We start from the raw sequence: 19,224 nt of genomic DNA on the forward strand, positions 1-19,224 counted from the left end.
AATTTATACATACGTTGTTATGTGACCCTAATTGCTCTCCCTATACTGTGACAGCACACTCCTCCTTTCCACCCCTGATTTCCTGTGTCCATTCAACCAGCTCCTAACCCTCTCTGCCTTCTCATCTCACCTCCCGACAGAAGCTGCCCATTTAGTCTCATGTATCTACTTGAGCTAAGAAGCACACTCTTTACAAGTGGTATTTTACGTCCCACAGTACAGGCCAGTCTTTGAAGAGTTGGCCTCGGGAATTATTTTAGTTCTGGGTTGACAGAGAGTCTGGGGGCCATACTTTCTGGGGTTCCTCTAGTCTCAGTCAGAGCATTAAGTCTGGTTTTCTTACTATAATTTGAGTTCTGCACCCTACCCTTCCCCCGCTCCATCAGGGACTCTGTTGTGTTCCCTGTCAGGGTGGTCATTGGTAGTAGCCGGGCACCATCCAGTTCTTCTGGTCTTAGGCTGATGAAGTCTCTGGTCTATGTGGCCCTTTTTGTCTCTTGGGCTAATACTTTCCTTGTGTCTTTGGTGTTCTTCATTCTCCTTTACTGCAGGTGGTTGGGACAAATTGATGCATCTTAGATGGCAGCTTGCTAGCTTTTAAGACCCCAGGCGCCACTCCCCAAAGTAGGATGCAGAACATTTTCTTAATAAACTTTGTTCTGACAATTGCCCTAGATGCCCCTGGAAGCATGGTCCCCCGACCCCCGCCCCTGCTACTCTGTCCCTTGAAGTGTTTGATTGTATTCAGGAAACTTCTTAGCTTTGGTTTAGTCCCATTGTGCTGACTTCCCCTGTAGTGTGTGCTATCCTTCCCTTCACCTAAGATAATTCTTGTCTACTATGTAGTTAGTGAATTAACCCTCACCCTCCCTCCGCACCCTCGTAACCATCAAAGAATGTTTTCTTCTGTGTTTAAACCTTTTCTTGAGTTCTTATAATAGTGGTCTTATACAATATTTGTCCTTCTGTAACTGACTAAATTCACTCAGCACAATACCCTGCAGATTCCTCCATGTTATAAGACATTTCACGGCTTCATCGTTGTTCTTTATCGTATTCCATTGTGTGAATATACCATAATTTGTTTATCCATTTGTCCGTTGATGGGCATCTAGGTTGTTTCCATCTTTTTGCTATAGTGAACAGTGCTGCACTGAACATGGGTGTGCATATATCTATTCGTGTGACGGCCTCTTATTTCTATAGATATTTTCCAAGAAGCGGGATTGCTGGATCGTATGGTACTTCTATTTCTAGCTTTAAAAAAAATATTTTAATGTAGTCCCTTCATTTCACTCTTGAGGAATCAACATGTGAAAATTACATTTAGGTGGTAAAATGCAGATTACAAATATAAGGTAAACATCAAATAATATCATAGTCTGGTTTACTAGAAAACATAACAGTTGTGAGTCATGCTTAACACCAGAGAAAAAATGGGCAGGGGTATCGTAGAGGTATGCAAAGATTTAACAATTCAAATAATCCTTAGCCCTTCTGAGAAACTATAGGTAGGATATGTGTAGCAAATATTTCTGTAATGTGATGATTTCAGTCCATTAGAGATCATCATGCAGTTTATGCATTCAAAATAACTGCAGTTGTTTTTGATCACTGAAAAATGGGTTCAAAGTAAGTCATAGCTCAACAAGCAATGACACTACAAATCCCTTTCATTCAAAAATTAGTCTAAATCTGGAAAGTTTAATGTAAAGCATACTTATTATTCAAAATTACTTTCAGATATAATTGAGATTATACTACTATACATAACTAGATACACTGTTGTGCATAGGGAGCCTTGGTGGCACAGTGGTTAAGAGCTATGTCTGCTAACCAAGAGGTCAGCAGTTTGAACCCACGAGCCGCTCCTTAGAAACACTATGGGGCAGTTCTACTCTGTCCTATAGGGTCGTTATGAGTCAGAATGGACTCAGTGGCAATGAGATTGGTTTGGTTTATTGTGCATAGTTAATTCCAGTGACCATATTTTATATTTATTGGTCATCAGTGGCACTGATTGTAATGCTCCGAAAGAAGTATCAATCCAGCAAAATGTTTATATTTAATTTTCTTTTAAAAACAGAATAAATTTAAGGAAGAACTGGCTTCTCCTGATACCTCATTTTCATTATCACATTACAACCAACTTGTTAGTCATCATGTTAGACTTTAATTAGTTTCGTTATTCACAATAATTTTTTCTATAGCATGTCTTCCCCTTTCTTGACTTATTTTAATGTGATTAATTTCCCACTTGGTTGGGATACTTAATCAAGTTTTGCTTTTTTTTTTTTTAAGAAAGTGTGTACTTTCTGAGTCCTTAAATGTCTAAACGTGAATGTCCTTCTTTGGCTGCCACACATAAAGGAAAACGTTAGCTAGGTGTAGTATTCTGGGGTCGCAATTCTTTCCTCCCAGAATATGTAAACACTGCTACATATTCTGCCTCCAGTGTTGCAGATCAGAAATTCCATTATCGTCTAATTATTTTTCCTGTGTGGGTAATCTGTTTGATTTTGTTTGGTAAACATTTTTATATAATTTTCTCTTTATACTTGGACATCATTGCTCATGGTTATATGCAGGTATAGATCTCCCCCCCCACCCCCAGTAATCCTCCATGACCAATGTTGATCTAAAAACTTGAGTCTTTCTTCAGTTCAGGGAAATTGTCTTCTACTTTTTTTATGCGTTGATTTCCTTTCATTTGCTTATTTTTTCTTTTTGCAATTATTGTCATATGGATATTGGAACTCCAAATCCATCTTCTACATCTTTTATCTGTTTTCTCATAAATTCTATTGCTTTGCCTTTTTTTCCCCAGATTCAAATAGAATTCCTTGAACTGATTTTCTAATTCACCAACTCATTTCTTGAGCAGATGCCATTCTGTTTTTCATTACCTACGTTGAGTTTCCACCCCTACTCCTGGCAATCATGTATTTTTAATTTCCAAAAACCTTAATATGCTCAAGATGGTTTTTTTGTCAGCCTTTTCTTGTTTTCTCGTTGTAGTATGTTCTTATATTTTCCTAAAAAAAACAAACCTGGCATTTTAGACATTTTATGTTTCCTGTATTACTCCATTCTCAGTGGGGGCTGAGAGACTTGCTTGGTTTGGTTGCCCGTCTTGGACACTGATTGTCTTCATACACCCTGTGGTTCCACGTTGAGGTTCAGATTGTTCAGTTTTAGTGGCTAATGTGGGCTCAGCAGCAATGGTGTAGACACAGTGGGATTCCCCCACCCCCACAGTGAGACCTGTGAAACTCCCAGAGCCCCTGATGGCAGTAGCCTGCAAGCGGTCCCACTCGTACTGTGGGAGTCAGGGTTAGATTTCTCCCCGGGTACAATGGGCAAGGCTGGTCCAGCCAGCAAGTGGGCAGGCTTCCTCTCCCTTGATGAATGGCGTAGAAGGCCTGACTGTGTTGCTTAAAAATCTGAACACACACACACTCGCAATTCACATTTTTTTACAATTTCCTAGTGGTTACTAGAAAAACTCAACTTGTTTTTCTGCACAAAATCTTAGAGCTATAAATAACCCACAGCTTCCTTCTGGCCATGAGTCAGTAATAAACCACTCTGTCCTTTGACATTGAGCTAACTTAAAGTTTACACTGGGGAGCAGCACCAGAACTGGCTTTAAACCTGGGACCTGGCCAGAGAGTGTCTCGCCTGTGGCCACTGCCACTTGATCAACCTGCCTGTGAAGTCCATTCTTTCAGCCCACATCTACTAGGTGGCAGGCGCTGTGCTAGGTGCTGGAGTATATCTTTGAACCAATAGCCCTGGCCCTTGGTGGAGGACCCAGATCAGAGTGAACAGTCAAGACTGCTCACTCGTGCCACTGCGCTATCTACTGTGTCCCGGTTTTGATGATTGCACTTATCACACTGTCTTCTACCTTATGCTTTCCCGTGCTAATTCCTCCCGTTAGGCACAGGGCTGACAGCCAGTGAGCAGTCAGTAGCTGATAAAGGGCAGAAGGAAGCAGACATGAAGGCGGGTGATCTTGCTCCTTTTTCATGCCAGCTTACTCTTGCTTACCACTTAATATCCTGTAGAATAATACAGTGTGAGTGAGGCCCATGGAGGCTCTGTTGGAGATTCATTGGTGGGTTTTAAAGCTGGGGGCGAGATGATTAGATTCTTCCTCTACTCTGTGGTACTTTGACCGAACTGGGCAAGTCTGGGAACAGGGAGACTGGTATTTGTTCCTTTGGCTGCATACTTATATTTAGCCTGTTTTACTAAGAATTGGAGGTGCTTTATCACCATACTGTTAGGTATGTACCCAACAGAAACTGAAGCAAAGAATCTGGACCAGGGAAAAGGAAGCCCCATTAGGAGACTGAGGCCATAGACCAGGTAGGGTAAGACCTGCAGCAATGCAGAGATGGTGCAGTGGGAGCAGGCCAGGGGCTACAGTGCCAGGGCCTGCCTGCCTAGGGGCTGAGGTAGCTGCAGCCTTTCCATTGTGTGTGCCCTAGAGCGCTGGGTAGTGCCTTTCCCCCAAGGGTGATATCAGTCTGCGACTGCAAGGGAAGCTGAGACCCGTGTCTGGGTGTCAGATCCTAAGGATTGCGGGATGGTGTGGGGGAATTAATCCCAGCCTGTCAAAGCCTGTAGCTGGAAAGGGTTTGAATTATAGTTGAGTGGGAAAAACAAAAGACCTATTAATCAAGTTTAAGAGGTGTGATGAGGTCATAAACTGAGAAAACAGTTCCTAAGACTAGAATCTGGAATGATTGGCAGCAGGTGGGGCAGAGGCATGCCAGCACCGTAGGGGAGGCTCAGGGCAGAAGCTGACATCGGGCAGTGGCAAAGCTCGTGGCAAGGCAGGGAAGGGCTGGGGGCTGAAAAGGAAAACAGCGGGTCAAGTATCCTGATGTGGCTGCTTAGGGCCTGGACTTGGGGGAGGCAAGCCAGATGCCTGGGTGTAAACCTTAAGGAGGCGCTCACCTGCACTTACAGGAACTGAGAGTGCTTGCCCCAGGTGTCTAACTTGGCTCCCCCTGGGCCTTGGTTCCACCTCATGCCCTCGATGACGCTATCAGTAAATCGCATCTTACTGGGAATCAATTATCTTATTGGGGATTGGTTCCTGGCCCCAATGAGAAGAAAGGCTGCTGCCAGGAATTGGGGCACATCTTGAGGGAAGATAGTCAAACGACCGTTTTCAAGTTTTTCTGTGAACTCATCCAGGGCACTGAGTTTCAAAGCCTTGAAGGTAGATTTAGTTGAATATGTGGATAAAAGGGATTTTTCCCCCCTGCATCTTTTGAGTTTTTGGAGAAAGAAGCAAGGAATTTAAAGTAACCCAAGGCACAGCCAGGGTTAGAGTGAGTATCCTGGCCTCGATTCTCTTGAGGCACCATCTCCTTTACTTTTTCCAGCTGTAGGGAGTGGACTAGGCTGCCCAGCATGGATGCCTGAGGGAGGATGCAGGTCTCGGATGTTTTAGAATTTTTAACAAGAGTTGAAATGAACAGACTTTCCTCATTGACTCCTGACTCATAAAATTAAACTATCTAGAACCACGTTCATCCATCTTTCCATCTAGCCATTAAACCAAAACCAGTTGCTGTTTCATGGCGACCTCAAGTGCTTCAGAGTAGAACTGCTCCATAGAGTTTTCATGGCTGTGACCTTTTGGAAGCAGATCACTAGGTTGCCAGGCCTTTCTTCTGAGGTGTCTCTGGGTGGATTCAAACTGCCAACCTTTCTGTTAGTAGCCAAGCACTTAACTCTTTGTGCCACCCAAGGACTCCTATCTAGTCATTGAACAACCCTTTATGGAGCATTTATTTCATGCCTGGCATTGTGATAGGTGCTTCCAGGCAAATAAGACTCTGTCTTGGAAATCTGAATCTATGGAGAATTTCAGTCTTTGGATAAGCTGCCTGCAGGCACAGCCCTGGGCTTCACGGCAGGCACCCCCAGGTACCAGAAGGCACATCCGGATAAAGTGCTGTGGCAGCTTTAAGGAGGGAAAAGTTTTATTTAATTGGGAGGATCAAGGAAGCCTTGATAAAAGAGTTCACGTTTGAGCTGTACCTTGAAGAGGTTTGATTGTATGAGTTTTTATGAAAATAAATTGTATAAATTAGTGACAAATTTTTAGTTAGTGGCTTAAGCAAAAAACAGATGAATGGCTTATTGTAAGTGCATAGGGACGGGGCTGACCGCTGACCTGACCTGATCAGACATTCCGATTGTGTCACTAGGACCTACTTCCTCTGTATTTCTCCTGGCCTGCCTTTCCTCCAGGTTGGCTCCATTCTCAGAAGGCTTCCCCCTCACGGTTGCAAGGTGATTGCAGCAGCTCCAAAGGTTACACCTCTCAGCCTCAAATCTGGTGGGAGAGACGGAGACTCTATTCCAGAATTCTAAGCAGAGTCTCAGTGTGTCTCTGACTGGGACACGTTCTTGTCCATGCAAGGGCTGCGAAGGCTTGGGGACGCTCAGATTAGCTTAAGCCCGAGTCACGTGCTCACTCAAAGTTCATGGGCTGAGAACAGGAAGTGTGTAGCTCCCTAAAGGGAAAGTCCTTTTCTCTAGTGGTACGAGAAGGAGGAGGAATGTATCCTTAATATGTTCTAGAAAATACCCAGCAACCACTCTCAAGTGAAAGCAAAGAAGAGAAAATCTTCCAGCTGTATAGAATGCAGTGGAATGGAGACTAAAGTGCAGGGGACAGGTCTGAAACCAGCCCCAGGGAAGCACCTGAACTGTCAGTACCTGGGTAGCCCCCTTCCAACTGGAGTCTCTCCCTTTTCCACTCTGGTTAAACAGTGGGCTGTTTTGGTTGGATTCAATCTCTTGTTAAAATAAAAAGAGAGAGAGAGAGAATTGTCCCCATTGTACAAATGAGGCAAGAGGCCAGAGAGTTACCCCAATTAGGAGTTTGTCGGAGCCAGGGCCAGAACAGGATGCAGGGTTTCCTGACTGCAGACTCGGTGCACCTTTCCTAGTACGCAGCCTCTCCACTCAGTCTTCAACTAACAGCTGGGCTAGGTTGCAAAAAAGGATGCTGCAGGGTGTTTGTTTGGAACTCAGAATGCATTTTCCCTTCAAATTATATTATTAAAAGTAATTATGCTACTTAGTCAACATTAAATTTAATTTTCCTTGACTTCAACAGAAGAAAAAGAAGCTAAAGTAAAATTAAATAGATAGATAGATGATAGATGAAGGTTGGATGGATGGATGGATAGATAGATAGTTGCTGTCAAGTCCGCTTTAGCTCGTGGCGACCTTGCATACAACAGAAAGAACGTTGCCCAGTCCTTTGTCATCCTCACTATCGCTGGCATGTTCAAGTCCATTGTTACAGCAATTAAAGTAAAATTAGACTTGCTAAACTTTGAAGAAACATTTCTTCATCCTAAAATATTTTTCCTAAAAGATCTCTCTAAAATTAAGCCAAAAAATTACTAAGACGTTAAGAGGCTGGAAGCATTACAGTTTGTTTTTAATGAAATACTTCTATTTAGAAAGTACTGAGTCTCTGCTATGGAAGATGAGGACGGTCTGCTCCCATCCTTCTAGTCTTGGCTCCATATCAAAATAGCTACAAGGCTTGGCACTGATCCTTTTACTTTTAATATCACTTTTCCCAAATTATTTATTTTGATTCAGCTTTCAATTGGATAATTTGGTCAATAAACAGTTTTTTCTAGGAGGACTTCTATGTTCTGAATTCCTTGAGTATCTTGGTGTTGAGAATGTCTATCTGTTGCCATTATATTTGAATAACATCTTGGCTGGTTTAAAATTCCTGGTTCACACTCTCTTTCCTTCAGAACTTTGTAGGCATTGTTGCATTGTCTGCCAGCATTGAATACTCATGGGAGAGGTCTAAGGCCAAACTGATTTGCTTCTTCTGCCTTGATGCCTAGAGATAATTTTTTTAATTCTTGAAATTTATTAATTTAACCCACTGTCTTGGTGTTGAGCATTCTGTATCAAAGTATTCTGGAACCTGATATGATCCTTCAATGTGAAAATGGTGTTCATTTTAATAAAATTTTCTTACATTATTCTTTCTCCTCCTTTTTCTTTCTCTTTCTCCTCATTTTCCTCTTCTTGCTGTACTATCACCAGTATTGCAATTTTTAATTTATTAATTTTGGGTTTTTGCAGATTACTAATTTAACAGCATTAGTACAGTTTGGGGGGAATTCATTTCTCTTGTGATTATTGAATGAGTAACCACGATCAGAACCACACTGTACATTCAAAGCTACATAAAGATAATTTTTTTAGTATTTATATAAAAATGTAACACATTTTTATAAAAGTGCTTGAAGATATCAGAATTGTTTATATCACATAGGGAGTTTCTGTGTCACTAGATTCTGTTAACATTTAGTGATAAACTTTAGTCATTGAGTTTTGTAACAAATTCCTGCTTTGGCATATTTTACAGTTTGGATATCTTCTGCCAGAGCTGTTAGAGTTGGTGAGGTATTTCACAACTGTTATGACTAAATAGAAGAGCTACCTGTTTACACCATATACTATTTAACTAATATATTGTTACCTTAATTGCCGAATATTGTTTTATTTATTCAAGGGTTTAATTCATTGATTATTCTAGGTATTCCCATCCTTTTTTAAATTTTTTTTTTTTTGCCATTTCATTTACTCAGATCAGATTTAAATAAAGTAGCTTGATAATTGCTGTGCGTGTCTATATAACACATTTTGTCTTATTGCCTTGCAACATTTACTAGTATGTAAATCCAAATTATATTAGTGTTCACCAGTATTCAGTGCTATATAATGGTAGTACATTATCATAAAACTTAATGAATTTCCACAAACTATCTAGCTTTGTTCCAAAAATTGAATCTCTTTATTAACATCATTATAACTTGTGTGATGCTTAGAAGACTTCTTGCACCTAACATTATTCTGATTGCACTTATGATCATTACATTACAGAAATACCACACTGGTGGCACTGGGGAGGGTTTATTGGAGTTGAGAGGCCAGGGGCAGGGAGGTCTATTAGGGGATAGTGCCAAAGGACAGATAAACAGTAACTGGGGAGAAAAGAAAGACAGTAGCAGTGGGAACGGATATGACAGATTAAGGAGCCAGGATTCTGCCTTAATCATCTTTACATCCTAGCACCATGCTTGCACATGGTGAAAAAAACCAAAAACCTGTTGCCATCGAGTAGATTCTGACTCAGCGATCCTGTAAGACAGAGTAGAACTGCCCTGTAGAGTTTCCAAGGAGCGCCTGGTGGATTTGAACTGCTGACCTTTTGGTTAGCAGCCGTAGCTCTTAACCACTACGCCACCAGGGTATTCTGCACATGGTAGGACTCAGTAATTTTGTTACGTAAATGAAGGTAGAATCAACAAGGCTTAATGATGAATGATTGTTGAAGGGGTAGAGAAGGAGGAGGAATCTAGAATGACCCTTTGGTTTCTGGCTTGAGTGGCGTGTAAATAGTGGGGCCATTCAGCACCATAAAGAGGGCAGGAAGAGCAAAGAACCCACGTAGCAACACACCTGCTACCTGCTGAATGAGTGTTATGGCCCAGCAGAACATTCTCCACCGTGGATATGACAACCGTCTGTCCTGGGAGCAGTGACCTGTGTAGGAAAAAGGTGGGGGGGGGGTGGCGAGAAGGAAAAGCACAAACTCTCTTCCTCTTCCTCTTGCTTTAATGTGGGGCCAGCATAAGATCACAGTGTGAAACAGACAACGCTTCCTTCTCTCACCTTTTCCCTTACGGCTTCTTTCACTTCTGGTCGCTTCCTCTCCAATTCCACCTTCTCAACCAATGAAGAATTGGAAGAGGAGAGGTGAATAGGAATAATGCTTTCACTCTTTAAGTATCCCAGGCTCTGGAATTACCCATCTCCTCTCCTGCCTTCAGAAATCTTGTTTCCTCAACTGTATCACCCAGGAGATGGCAGGAAACCAGCCTGATTAAATGCTTTTATACTACAGTATAAATGACTAACGAACCCTTAATTGCCCTGTAGCCATTTACTTTTCCAAAGGAGGCTGCTCCTTTTCTACTTCTCCAAAGTGAAAGCTCCAAATTGCTGTGTAGAGTTATGTGTTGTGGGGTAGAGTTTTTCCATTGGCACTAAGGCAAGTCAGATCCTGCCCTGGGGCCCTACTCTGTGGTCGGTCAGCTCTCCTCCACTGGCCCTATTTTCATAGCATTTTTGCTTTGTGCCCTTCTGAGCCACCTGCTTCCCGGTACAGCAGAAGTGGAATGCCGCTCTGGCCCAGTAGGAGGTGTGGCTGGACTGGGGTGGCCTGTGCATACTGGGAAGGGAACAGTCCAGAGACCACACTCAGTGGTGATGTTTCTTTACTGTCCAAGGTTCAGAGGTTCGCCCACCAATAGCAGGACTATGCCTTGCCACATGTGCATATGTGTTAATGTCCCCTCTTCTTTCATAACCCTAGAATGTCCAGTGTGTGCCTGACACTGTGCTGGGCACTTCACATTACAACCGTCTGTCTTTGTCCTGGCAACAGTCTATGAGGGAGGCATTATGATACCCATTTTGTTGTTGTTGTTGTTGTTAGCGGCCGTCACACCGACCCCTGGCTCATGACAACCGCATGGACAACAGGATTAGACCACTGTGATCTCTAGTTTCCATTGGCTGATTTTTCAGTAGATCACTAAGGCTTTCTTCCTAGCTGTCTTAGTCTGGAAGCTCCACTGAAACCTGTTCAGCATCATAGCAGCATGCAAGCCTCCACTGACAGATGGGTGGTAGCTGTGTCTGAGGTGCATTGGCCAAGAGTTAAACTTCAGTCTCCAGCATGGAAAGTGAGAATTCTACCTCTAAACCACTGCTGTTTATTCCCATTTTACCGATGGGGAAATTATAAGACTTATAGAAAGTAATTTCCTCAAGGCTTCATAACCAGGAAGTGGCCAGGTCTGCCTGCCTCCAGAGCCCACACCCTTTGCTCTATCGTTTGGTCTCTGGTATGGCAGTTTAGACAGTGGCATCTTTAGGATGGGAGACTAAGAACCCAAGAAGCATGTTGGGGCTTCTATTAAAATATTACCTGCATAGTCATAAGAGATAAGTGAAGTAATACATCACAGGGAAGAAGAGAAAGAGCTTTGTCGTAATTCCTAAATGGAATGTTCTTTGAGGGTTCTCTCTTGCCTCCTATTTTAAAGTCCAAACTCTCTTGCTTAGAACTGATGATAGAATCTTTTGGAAAATCTAAAAATGTGAAAAATGGGGAAGGGAGAAAAAGAGGTAGCAATTATCAATACAGACTTTTTCCTTCTTGCTCTCTTTATAATCATCCAAAACAAACTGAACAATCCTTAGTGCTCTGTAATGTGCTTTTCTTATATAATAATCAGCTGGGAATGTCTTTCCAAAAGAGTCCCTGGGGGGTGCAGGTGATTAAGCCCTTGACTGCTAACATAAGAGTTGGCGGTTTGAGTCTGCCCAGAGGTGCCTCAGAAGAAAGACCTGGTGATCTACTTCTGGAAAAAATCAGCCATTGAAAACCATATGGAGCACAATTCGACTTTGACACACATAGTGTCACATGAGTTGGAATCAACTCAATGGCAACTCGTTGGTTAATGTCTTTCCAAAAAACTATAGTTTTGAATTTTCAGGAAGAAATTGCATGATTTCTTTCATTACTTCAGTGATTACATCATTAGAGCAAATATTCAACTATAGTTTCTCCTTCATGATGTTATTTTTTTACATTTAACTTCGTGATTTAGTGGAAATGTATCTTAGTGTGGAGTATGAAGCAAGACTCTAACCTGGTTTTTTCCCCTCAGCCAGTTTCCCTGATACTAATCATTGAAAACCCCTTTAATCTCTGTTAGTTTAGGGGTGCTTTCTTTATAAATATTAAGTTCATACAGATGCCAGGGCCTATGTAAGACTATATGGTCTGTTCTGCTGATCTTTCTCTTGACTCTTAAGCTAGTACCACACTCTTAATAATGGTAGTTCTGTCATGGGTTATATCAGGTAAAGCAAATTCCCCTTCATTACACTGATTTTTCAAAAATGTCTTAGCTATTTGATCTGTTTTAGAATCGTTTGGTCAAGTTTCAAAATCCCATTTACAATATTTTTAAAATTGCTTTAAACGTTTATGTTAACTTGAGGGGAATGAACATTCTTGCAGTAGTTAGCCTCTCCAGTTGGGAACTTGGTACACTTTTCTGTTCTTTAGACTTTCTCTAAGTGGATTTCTGTCATTTTCTTCATGTAAGTCCTGCATATTTCTTGTTAGGATTATGTCTAGGTATTTTTAGCATTATTGAAATTGCTGTTGTGAATGTGAACATGGAATCTTCCCCATATTTATCTTCATTTGCTTTGTCGGGATAGAATTAAGCTATTTTCTTCTCATTTAAATCTGGCGTAATTCAGTAATTTGGCTGAGCAATTTCTCTTTAATTCTGTTGTGCTCCGGTTGATTTCTCTGAGTATTCTCAGAGCAAGTCCCTGTCATTTTGCATGTGCATTTCCAGAGATATTCTTCTTTATGTCTGTGTTAAATCTGGGCTCTTATCACAGAGCTCCTTGAGGGCAGGTGCCCACCTCATTCCTGCCTCCCCCAAAGTTTCAAGCACACAGTAGGTGCTCAGTGAGTGTCCCTTGAATGAAGGTGAAGGAATCATTAGGCTAAGGCCTGAGGTCAAGCCTGGCCCTGGATGGCAGCCCCTTGATGGTCATCCCAATTCGGAGCCTGCACCTGCGTCTTATCAGATTGCTGGGGGGGGGTTTGGGCTCAGGGGGACTGATTCAGGCTGATCAGCTCACAGAGATCTGCTGCCAGTTGTCCATTTCCATCCAGGGGGAGCTCAGTAGCCGGCTTCTCTAGGGAGACCCTATCTGAGGTAGAGGGTACTTAGAAATAGGACCCTGGCAGAAGCTAGTGGTGTCCTAGAAAGTCTTGCTCGCCCCCCACCAGGCCACCACAGGTGCATCCCTGCCAGGTTTGGAGCACTCTTTCTAAGCAAGGGCGTCCAGCATCAGACTCAACCCTTCTCCTGTGGGTCCAGAGTGGAAAGATGACGACTAGGTCTTGTTCTCCTTCCCTTTATTTCTGGACCCCTTTTTTTTGTTATTGTTGTTAGTTGCCGTCAAGTCAATTCCGACTCGCGGCAACCACGTGTGTGCAAAGTAGAACTGCTCCGTAGGGTTTTCAAGGCCGTGACTTTTCGGGAGCTGATTGCCAGGTCTGTCTTCCGTGGTACCTCTGGGTAGGTTTGAACTGTCAACCTTTCAGCTAGTAATCGAGCATTTAACTGTTTGCACCACCAACAGACTCCTTCCTTATTGCTTAGCAATTCTAATTGTGTCACTGGTGAGCATTAATATTGAAGTCCAATATAGTAATTGTAGTCTTTCTTAAGAAGGGGCAGTGGTGGCTCAGTGGTAGAATTCTCTCCTTCCATGTGGGAGACCCAGGTTGGATTCCCGGCCAATGCACCTCATGCGCAGCCACCACCCACTTATCAGTGGAGGTTTGTGTGTTGCTAAGACGCTGAATAGGTTTCAGCGGAGCTTCCAGACTAACACTAGGAAGGAAGACCTGGTGATCTACTTCTGAAAAATCAGCCATCGAAAACCCTTTGGAGACAGTTCTACTCTGACACACATTGGGCCGCCATGAGTCAAAACTGACTCTCTGGCAATTGATATGGTATGGTATATACCTATAGACTTGGAGGAATGTCTGTGTTGGAAGTTAGAGGAGGAAGTTACAAAGCTATGCTATAGCATGATCTCATTTTTAAGAACAAACATCAATTCCCCCAAAATTGTTTGAGATAATTTTGCCAATTATTTAACCACTGTATGACTGAGTTTCTTCATCTGAGAAATGAGGATAACAGTAATTCTTACCTAACAGGTTCTTTTTTTTTAAAATATTTTATTGTGTTTTAGGTATAAGTTTACAGAGCAAATTAGGTTCTCATTTAACAATTTTGGTACAGATTGTTCCATGACATTGGTTACAATTTTCACAATGTGTCAGCGTTCTCATTATTTCTATTCTGGTTGTTCTGTTTCCATTGATCTAGCTTCCCTGCCCCTCTTTGCCTTCTCATCTTTGCTCTTGGATACATGTTGACCGTGTGGTCTCATGTAGTTGATTGTTTAAGGGAACACATTCCTCATGGGTGGTAACTGTTTATTTTATAAGCCAGTCGATTATTTACCTTAAAGCAGAACTCCCGGAAGTGGCTTCAGTTCCAAGTTAAAAGGATATCTTAGGGCAATAGTCTCAGGGGTTTGTCTAGTTTCTATCAGTCTACTTAAGTCTGGTAATTTTAGAAATTTGAATTTTGTTCTACATTTTTTCCCATTTGATCCAGGACCTTCTGTTGTGTTCCTGGTCAGAAAGGTTGGTAGTGGTGGCCGGGCACCATTTAGTTCTTCTGGTCTCCGGCTAGAAGAGGCCATAGTTTGTGTGAGCTCTCAGTCGTGTGGACTAGTTTTTTCTTTGAGTCTTTGGTTCCTTCATCCTCTTTTGGTCCAGATGGAAAGAGCCTAATAGTTGTACTTTAGATGGCTGCTGGCAAGCTTTTAAGAGCCCAGGCGTTTCTTCCATACTAGGATATAGAACATTATCTTTATGATCTATGTTATGCCAATTGACTGAGTTGTCCCACCAGACTGGACTAACAGGTTCTTGTGCAGCTTAAGTGGGATGATAGATGTCAAGTCCTTAAAATCCTGGAAGCAGCAGCATTGTCTATTTGTGTAAGGTGGTTTGAGTGGAGAAAGATGTGGAAGGATGCACCCCAGGGTGCTCACATGATTACCTGGAGGTGGGAAAGAGAAATTCCTAAGGTGGTGGAAAGAAATTAACTTTCTCTTTGTATATCTAGGTTGTTTCACGCACGGAGGCTAGCTATTGCTACTTCAGTAACTTCTTTAATCTTTTAATTTATCAGTAGTTTGGATACTATCACCATAACCACAAACATTGAATAGGGAAAAGCACAAACCTAGAAACATACCTTGATTGAAAGTTTAGTAATTTTTGAAGAGGAATTTAACAATAGAAATTTAAAGGGAGGAGAGAAAGCGCAGAGTCCGAAACCAAGCCAGTCTTGTATGTCCGCAGCATCTACTGCCGAGGCTGCTCCAAACCCCTGTGCTGCTCGTGTGCACTCCTGGACACAGGCCATAGCGAGCTCAAATGCGACATCCGTGCAGAGATCCAGCAGCGGCAGGAGGAGCTGGACACCATGACGCAGGCGCTGCAGGAGCAGGACGGAGTCTTCGGTGCGGCGCACGCGCAGATGCGCTCGGCCATCGGCCAGTTAGACCGCGCGCGCGCTGACACCGAGGAACTGATTCGAGCGCGCGTGCGCCAGGTCGTAGCGCACGTGCAGATGCAGGAGCACAAACTGATCCAGAGCCTGAAGGCGCGGTACCAGAGTGAATCCGAAGAGATGACCCGCCGCCTGAGCCGCCTGGACGCCGTGCTACAGCGCATCCGCACGGGTGGCGCGCTCGTGCAGAGGATGAAGCGCTATGCCTCGGACCAGGAGGTGCTGGACATGCACAGCTTTCTGCGTGAGGCGCTCCACCGCCTGCGCCAGGAGGAGCCCCAGAGCCTGCAAGCCCCCGTACCCACCAACAGCTTTGACGAGTTCAAGGTTCGCCTGCGGGATCTGGTATCTTGCATCACCCAGGGCACAGGTAAGCACCCTGAGCCACTCCTGTGGGTGGCCTGTTTGCCATTTAAAAGGGCTTGCTCCTCACAGTTGCCCCCTTGGGGAAGACAGGACAGAAAAAATCATCTCCATTTGACAGAGAAGGAAATTCGGTTTTTATTAAGTCTCTTGGGTTTAGTCAGGTTGTAGGTTCCAGGGCACAGGATGAAGGAGAGAGGAGGCACCCAGAGATGGGTAATTTACACAAAGCACCCGATGGATTAGCTGTGACCATTGGGGGACACGGGAGTTGAGAAACTGCAAAGCTTAGAACTAGATTCTAATATCATTTCGGTCCCAGAGGGACTAATCACTCCAGAAGGTTCTCTCAGCTCCCTGTATCCAGGAACAGAGAAGTCAACTGGGGCATGAGGGCAGAAGGGGGCTAAGAAAACTCCCTGGAGTGGTTAGGTGCTTGCCCCAAGCCACGCAGTACTCAATGGAGGAGATCCCTTTTCCCCAGGATGGCCTGCCACGTGGACCAGCTGCCAGGCTTTGAAGGCCCTGCTGGTATTGGGCACTTAGGGGATGAAGAGATAGCAGACCAGTTCCTGACCTCAAGAGTTGTCCAGTCTAACTGGGAGACAAGCTGTGGACACATCACATAACTGGAGAATGCTTGGCTCTGCAATCCCAATCCAGGAGTCTTAGAAGCTCTGTATGAGCTGGGACATCAGAGGGATTCTCAGGAAAAGCAAGAGGGCCTCCTGGGGGAAAAGGCTTTAACAACTCTTTGACTAAATCTCTAAGCTGGAATCTGACCTCTGAGCAGCTGGTGTGAGGATTTCCTTACTGAGAGAGGGGAGGGAGGCTACAGAATCAGAAGACCCCTGGGCAGGCACCAGTGATGGAGGGCTTGCTCACTCCTTTTCCTGGAGCCAGGGGACGTGGGCTCCAAAGAGTGGGCATGACACTTGGGCCTTCTCTACCCAGGCAGCGAATGTTGCTACCATATACCGAAAATGACCCCACAGAGTTTAAACAACTGGCCTTCGGAGCTGTAACCCATCAGTGGCAGAGAGGAGTCATTGTATTCTGCAGCATAAGAGATTGAGGTTAGACTTAACAAAAACCAGGCTGCAGGTCAGAAGAGTGTCACGGAGCTCTCATTGAATATGGAGAAGTCAGTGAGCAGCAACTGCTTTAGGATTTTCTACATGTTGCCTTGCTGGTGGCCCAGAGATGGAGAGAGGTGCACTTGAGTTTGGAGTCAAAGGCAGGCTCTCTAATGCCGCCCACTCTACCTTCACGCTAGGCTCATGCACATTGTAGCCGAGAGAGCTTCCCTACTATCTGCCAGCCCCTCAGTGAAGCTGCCCCTGAGCTACAAGATGCCCTGGGGGTGGTCTCTAGACAAAGCAACAGGGACATCCTCTCTGTCACTGTCCCAGGCCAGGCTGCCCCTCACCAGGGCTGCTCTGACCTGTCTGAGACCGTCTCTGTGTTCCCCAGATGCAGCTCTACCCAGGAGAGCCAGCCCAGAGGCTGCCAGCACTCCCAGGAACTCTTTTGACGTTGATCTGGTGAGATGGGGTTGAGGTATGAGGGGGAGGTGGTAGGGCCCAGCAGGTCAAGCGGGTTGGGAGCTCCTGTGTCAGAAAGGAAACCCACTGCTTGCTGTTCCCATGTGTGCAGGGAACAGAGGAGGGAGAGTGCCTGAGAGGGACAGCAAGTGGCTGGACTGGAGCTTTCCAGTTGGCGGGAGTAAAGGAAGACATCCAGGAAGGGCTGGCTGGCTCTGGGCTTCTGAATGCCAGAGTAGCTCTTAATGGGATGTCAGCCAGGTTCAGGAGGGGTGGCCTAGGCCCAGGGGTAGAGAGGAGGACATGAAGGAGGTGGTCACTGGCAGGTGGCCCTGATGGACATGGCAGATGACGTATCCTCTCACTGTGCCCTACCCTAGATATGTGAGCCTTTTCCTGGAGTCAGCATACGTGGACCTCCCCCTTCCCTCCCAGACGTGATTCTTAGAGAGGACCCGAGAGCGGGGCCGGGAGTCAGACTCCATGCCAGCAGCCTGGCTCCCGCTGCAGGCATTCCAGGACCAGCATATATCTAAGAACCATAGTTGGTCAGGGTTGGAAGGTGCCCCTGTGCCATCTAATGTTGGCATTCCCTCTGCAGCGCCGCTGACCTGTGGCTGTCCACCTTCATGCACACACCTCCAGGAACAGGAAGCTCACTCTTTCTTGAGGCAGCCGCCTCCATCTCTGGAATGCTCTGACTTAGAAAGTGCTGCCCTGGGTGAAATGAAATGGCATCCTTTTGACTTGCCCTCTGGCGCTCACCGCACAGCTCTCTACCAGGATGAGCTTCCTCACCTCCTTCCTAGACTTGCCATCTGGTCGTTTCCCCATTCTGGTCATCTAAGCTTACGTGTGCCTGCCTCTCAAGGTTCTAGGCCCAGGACTGACTGGTTCTCCATGGAAAGTGGGTCTTCAGGTGGGGGTGGGCTGGTGGTGACCCTTCCTAGCCTTGCCACAGCATGACCCATAGGTGAGAGAGATTGCTGTACTCTGAGGCAATCAGGAGGCTTCATGGAGGAGGCAAGACTTAGCGACTGAGACTTTAGAGCTAAGGAAGAGCGTGAAGTCTAACCCACTCTTACAGAGGATGAAACTAAGGCCGACAGAGGGAGGTGTGACTTACCCAAGGTCACACAGGTCTGCCTTCATCCCCATCTACACAGCTTAAAAAGTTAAAAAAAAGGACATTTTATTTTAATTTTCTTGGAGGCAGTACAATCACATGACCAAAAATAGTATAAAGTCTCACTCCCGCCTCTTCCTCCATCTGTCCAGCTCCTGCCCCTGTATTCCTCTATCTTTATTAATTCTTATGCATCCTTCCAGAATTTCTTTATGTAATTACAAGCAAATATGATGACAGACACTTACTTCCACATACCATATATACATAGTATTGTGCCCCAGGCTTTTTTACCCAGCTGTGTTCTGGAATTCTTACCATGTCAGTAGGTAGGCAGCTTCTGGACTCCCTTTTGCAGCTGCATAGTGGTCTGTTGAATGGATGTACCAGGCTATATTTAGTCAGCTTACTACTGGTGCACATTTAGGTTGTTTTGCTATTACAAACAATGCTACAATGAATAATCTTCACCAAATAAGTAATGTGAAATAGTAGTGGGAAAGTGCCCCACGTCCACAGATCCCAGCTGCCTTCCGGGTGCCGAACCAAAAACTCATTGCTGTCAAGTCGATAACCTATAGGTCAGAGTAGAACTGCCCCATAGGGTTTCCAAGGAGTGGCTGATGAGGTTTGAACTGCCGACCTTTTGATTAGCAGCCGAGCTCTTAACCACTGTGCCACCACTGTGCTCCTCCGGGTACCAGTCACTGGTAAATAAACAGCCAGAGAGCCCATGGGACTGTCTTGTAAATAGATCTAGACATTTGGCAGGTCTTCCTCTTGTAAGGAGTCCGTGGGTGGTGCTGATGGCTAAGGCACTTACCTGCTAACTGAAAGGTGGGAGGGTCAA

The 19,224-nt window shown here is 44.6% G+C and overlaps 1 protein-coding gene across 2 annotated transcripts in view; it reads left to right on the forward strand.

Annotated features, from left to right (window-relative positions):
• Positions 1-19,224, forward strand: part of PML (PML nuclear body scaffold) — a 46,858-nt gene that overhangs the window by 8,068 nt on the left and 19,566 nt on the right. For both annotated transcript variants that reach the window (XM_004374737.3, XM_012555077.2), the window contains exons 3-4: positions 15,131-15,711; positions 17,178-17,248. In XM_004374737.3, coding sequence (XP_004374794.1) covers positions 15,131-15,711; positions 17,178-17,248 — 652 coding nt within the window. The remainder of the gene's footprint in view (positions 1-15,130; positions 15,712-17,177; positions 17,249-19,224) is intronic.

The sequence above is a fragment of the Trichechus manatus genome, unplaced genomic scaffold, assembly GCF_000243295.1.
Source record: "Trichechus manatus latirostris isolate Lorelei unplaced genomic scaffold, TriManLat1.0 scaffold00030, whole genome shotgun sequence".
Lineage (NCBI taxonomy): Eukaryota > Metazoa > Chordata > Mammalia > Sirenia > Trichechidae > Trichechus > Trichechus manatus.